Here is a 4,991-nt window from a genome sequence, read left to right on the forward strand (position 1 = left end):
CCAGTGTATGAATGTGAGAGTGAATGAATAGTGGTATTGTAAAGCGCTTTGGGTGCCTTGAAAAGCGCTATATAAATCCAATCCATTATTATTACTACAACCTGAACACCAGTACAGTTTACATCCTAAAAGTTGTCTCAAATTGCAAATTGAGCAGTGTGAACAAAAATTTAACCTAGGCCAGTAGCAACAAGTTCAGTTTGAGCTCACTCACTCTTGCTGGATAAGGGCCCCATGGGCAGTTTTCAATTTGATATTATGCCTTTACTGGACAGTTAACTGTTTATATTGCGCTTACGCATGTCATGGATTCAAAATGGCAGTAGTTATGTGGCAAGCAGTACTCCGTTACTGGGAGCTTTCAATACAGCAGAGCAGAGGAGGCTATTATCTCTTTTATTACACACACACACTTTCTACCACTATATAATCAATAGCTTTAGTTTCAGAGTATGAATCTTTGAATATGAGACCCTCACTTAATGGAAAATGAATTTGAAAGAGTGTTGTTTATAGTAAAAAGGTGTCCAATTCTTAAATCATCTCGAGCAACCTTTTCTTTTATGGTTCCAGCTGCTTTACTAACGACTCATTTCCTATATACTATTCCTTACTTTACCATAACATTAAAGATTGTGTGTTTAAGTGTATTCTTTAATGCAAGATTTTTATCCCAATGAAGCATATTTGAGGGAATATAACAATAAGCAATAGCTGAAGGTGATCATGCTATTTGACCTAGATTACGCTCACATGACATGTTGCACATACATATATACACACATGTATGTATGTACGTACATATATATACACACATGTATGTATGTACATACATATATATACACACATGTATGTATGTACATACATATTTATACACACATGTATGTATGTACATACATATTTATACACACATGTATGTATGTACTTACATATATACACACATGTATGTATGTATGTATGTATGTATGTACATACATATATACACACATGTATGTACTTACATACATACATATATATACACGTATGTATGTAAGTATATATATATATATATACATGTATGTACATATATACATGTATGTACATATATACATGTACATACATACATGACTTCAGTTCTTATTATCGGAATTTATAAACTACCATTTACGAATGATATTCTTTACAAATGTTGGCTTTGACTCACCAAATTACACTATATACAGTTATGTTTATTTTTATTGGCACTGGTCTTTAGTTTGTACTAAAATCAACTAACTAAAGGGTTCCGAGTATATTTTACACTGTGTAAAGAGACCGCGGAGCTTTAAAATGAACTTACAGAAATGTCTGCTTCATCCAAGCTAATGTAAGACAAATGGCCGAGCTGAGTCAACGGATAGAGGCACCGACCTTAGTTGGGCCAAAATAGCAGCAAGCACTGACGCTGATTAAACACCACTTTCATCAGAAAACAGAACATAAGCGTCAGAAATATCGGCAAGAACGATCTGTCCTTGGCTATGACAGCACCTCCTCTAACAGACTCATCTTAGCCGAGTGTGTAGCCCCGGCCTCGCCTCGGTGCCGCTGCTAAGCTAACATTTACGTGGTTTAATCTTTCGAGTTAGCATTAACAGGCATTAAAACACACAATTTACATATAAAAACCCTTATCCTTAACTGATAAACACGCAAGGCGGATATTTAGCGCAATTCGCAGAGTGGTATCGCTTAACAGCGTCGTGTTGTCTTACATAAATGGCATAGCGTTAGAGGGCGAGCTTGGTCTACTGATCTACTGACCTAGTTTTTGGAATAGCGCAAAGTTACAGTCAACGAGCAACAAAAGAACTGCCGGAAAAACATCGCTTCTCTTTTCTATTTGTCCTAAATGCCAGTGCCGCGAAGACATTTGAATTTCACCCCTATTATTCAAAGTGATAATAGCTTTAACATGTTTGAATTACCTGCCGGTTCGCCTACCGCTCTGTCACCGCCGGTAGCCGTTGCATTCCTGGCCGACATGGCTGGAGCCGGAGCCGGTACGCTGGGGCCCGGGACTCCAATGCATGGATGAAGCAGTCGACTCCTACCAGATAGTGTTTGTTAGTGAAGACGCTGCGAGAGGGGGGCACAAAACGAGCAAAAATATTCTAAAACCCGCTTGTTTATCGCTAATGAAGATTTAAAAGCAGAGGGAGGGCATCGAAACGTGCACAAAGGTACTAGAGCGAAGTGCAATTAGGACATAGTAGGGAAACACGGAAGACAGAGCACAGTCTCCTCCTACCGGTTCACAACCAGAATCACCGCTGTAGCTTCACCGACCTCCCGTCAAAATGGCTGATTGGTTATCCCAATAACCATATAATAATAAAAGAATAATAAAAATAATAATTAAAAGCACTTATTTATCCTGACAAATCCCGGGACAGTTAATTAGTTAAAATTCCAAGTTTAAGGGAGGGGGTTCGGAAAAGAAATCTTAATAGCAAATGAGCATAAAGAAAAGCTTATTAATAAAGTGTCTGATAGAGCCCCCAAAAGAGATCAAAAGTCTCAAAGCAGCCGTGCATGCCTGTCAGAGTGACAAAGAAAAACAAAAGGAAAAAGTTTTTGAGACAATACTCGAGGATCCTAACAATATCAAAATCTCAAACTTTTCTCAAAGTTGGTTTTAAAGTATGTTTAGTTACCTAATTTAATGAGATAATGAGATTTAGCCATTACCCCGATAGTTCCTCTTATTAATAATACTTCATATTTATTATTACAATAATTATTATTATTGCATCCAAAGTGCTTTAAACAACATGCCACATTTACCCATTCACACAAGCACTTTCTTCTATGCTTTAAGTGCTTTCTATCTTTCTATCTAGGCATTCACACTCATATGGGTGCATCAGAGATAAATGTGGGGTTTGTATCTTGCACAAGGATACCTGGCATGCAGACTGGGATAGCCAGGGACCAACCTTCTGATTAGTGAGTGACCTGCTCTACCTCCTGCGCCACATCCACCACATCCTTTCCTTTGTCTTTACATTAGTTCATAAAACAATTAACAAATAAAATAAAATATAACATACTTGGATCAATTGATCAATACTCTTGTTATTTATTGGACCCATTCTGGCTGTAAACATAGACCTAAGACTTTATTACTCCCACATCAGGGAAATTCACTTGTTACATCAGCACATGGGACAGGAAAAGAAAGTGAATTAGAGATAAACATTGGGAAAAAAGGGAAAAAATAGTGTATAAATCGTCCAAAATACTATACTGTGTACAAATGATTACATAGATTTTTTTTTATGTGTCCATAAATTGCAGTGGGAGCAATGATGCATAAAGCAGTGGTTTTACAGAAAGGCAAGCAGAGACAGTTTCCGCATCCCCAATTAATTATACAAAAAAACCATTTTCCTCCACAATTTACATTAATATAGATTGGAGCAGATTATGAAACTAACCAGAGAAAACTACAGAGTATGACATTGTTTTTGGCAAAGTTACACACCGATTTAATTAATTTTAATGACCTCTGGGTATCATTGCTGCCAATGTGAATTATTATTTTACAGAAATTATGTTTATCCTTAGCCAGCAGTTTTACATTTCCCTCTATGTCACCTGCACTGGCCTCTGAAGACATTTCAATATGGTTGCTGGTGTCTCTAGCTTCACATTTGTCAAAACATTTAAAATCCATAAAAACAAGATTGAGGTAGAAGCTTGCTTATTATTCTTTGAAATGATGATGACATGGCAAAAGATTTCCAAGCATATTGACAGGTGATCCAGGTGTGGAGGAGTCATCAGTAAATGAGATGTCACTTCTAGGCTCAGGTGTTTCTCTCACTTAACTGTAAACCATCCTGAACCACATCCTGTCCATTGGCTTTATGTTGGTTCATTGCAAAAAACAATTCACAACTGAAATAAAATTTGAGATTAAAGACTTGGATTAGATAGTGGTGAAGTAATACAATTATGACACTCCATTGTCAATCTTCTTGTTCTTCTTGTTACTTATTGGCACTGTGCTGGCTGTAGACATAAACTTTATTACTCCCTCAGTGGGAATTCACTTGTTGGAGCAGCACAAGGGACAGGGAGAAAAGTCAATTAGAGATATATTGTAAATTAAAAAACAGAAAAACAAAAAAAAAATAGTTTACTGCCAAAACACTGTACTTGGTCATTCAGTGATGACCCTCCTGTTCTCCACATTGTTACCCTGAGATACAAATCCAACAATGGCTGTATCATCGAATTTTAGGTGGACTTATACATACATGGTCCAGTGTAAAGAGTGTAAAGAGGAAGGAAGAGAGCACCATCACCTGAGGACCCCCCGTGCTACATACCACCACTTCAGACACACAATTCGGAAGCCTCACATACTGTGGTCGCTTGATGATGTATAGTCAATTGCTCATGCAGTAACATCAACATCAACTCCTGCTCCTTCCAGCTTGTCCCTCAGCAGTGCCAGCTGAATTTTGCTGAAGAAATTGAAAAAGTCAAAAAATACCACCTTTACAGTGCTTCCAGGATTCTGGAATCCGTACAGGAGGTAAATGAATGCATCATCCTTCCTAATTTCAGGACAGTAAGTGAACTGCAGGAGGTCCAGCTGCATGCCTGCAAGAGGTCAGATGTGACAAATGGAATTTAATCATCAGCCACTGACTAGTAGTTTGTTTCTGACAAGTAATGGACTTGTCAGATTTACAACTTTGGACTAAAATCAGTTGCAAGCTTCCGGGAATCTGCGATGTTTTTCAGTGTTGCAGGGGCAGGACTAAAAAGTTTTTTGCCCTTTTATGTGAACATAAGCATATTGGGATGTAAATTCAGCAACCCCTGAAGAAAATTACGTATAACATTGATCTCACATTCAACTCATCGGTGTAAACATATACTTTACTTTGGTCTCACGTCAGTTCCCCCATTCTGGCCACTAGGTGGCAGGAATTACTTGTTTAGAAATGAAGAGAAGC

The 4,991-nt window shown here is 37.8% G+C and overlaps 1 protein-coding gene across 2 annotated transcripts in view; it reads right to left on the minus strand.

The window, feature by feature from the left end:
- bmal2 (basic helix-loop-helix ARNT like 2) overlaps positions 1-2,235 on the minus strand; it is a 17,582-nt gene extending 15,347 nt beyond the window's left edge. For both annotated transcript variants that reach the window (XM_005737606.1, XM_005737605.1), the window contains exon 1: positions 1,947-2,235. In XM_005737606.1, the coding sequence (XP_005737663.1) occupies positions 1,947-2,004 (58 nt within the window). In that variant the 5' untranslated portion in view covers positions 2,005-2,235. The remainder of the gene's footprint in view (positions 1-1,946) is intronic.
- Positions 2,236-4,991: the final 2,756 nt, after the last annotated feature.

Source organism: Pundamilia nyererei, unplaced genomic scaffold, assembly GCF_000239375.1.
Source record: "Pundamilia nyererei isolate P.nyererei 1_Seehausen unplaced genomic scaffold, PunNye1.0 scaffold00078, whole genome shotgun sequence".
NCBI classification, from domain to species: Eukaryota; Metazoa; Chordata; class Actinopteri; order Cichliformes; family Cichlidae; genus Pundamilia; species Pundamilia nyererei.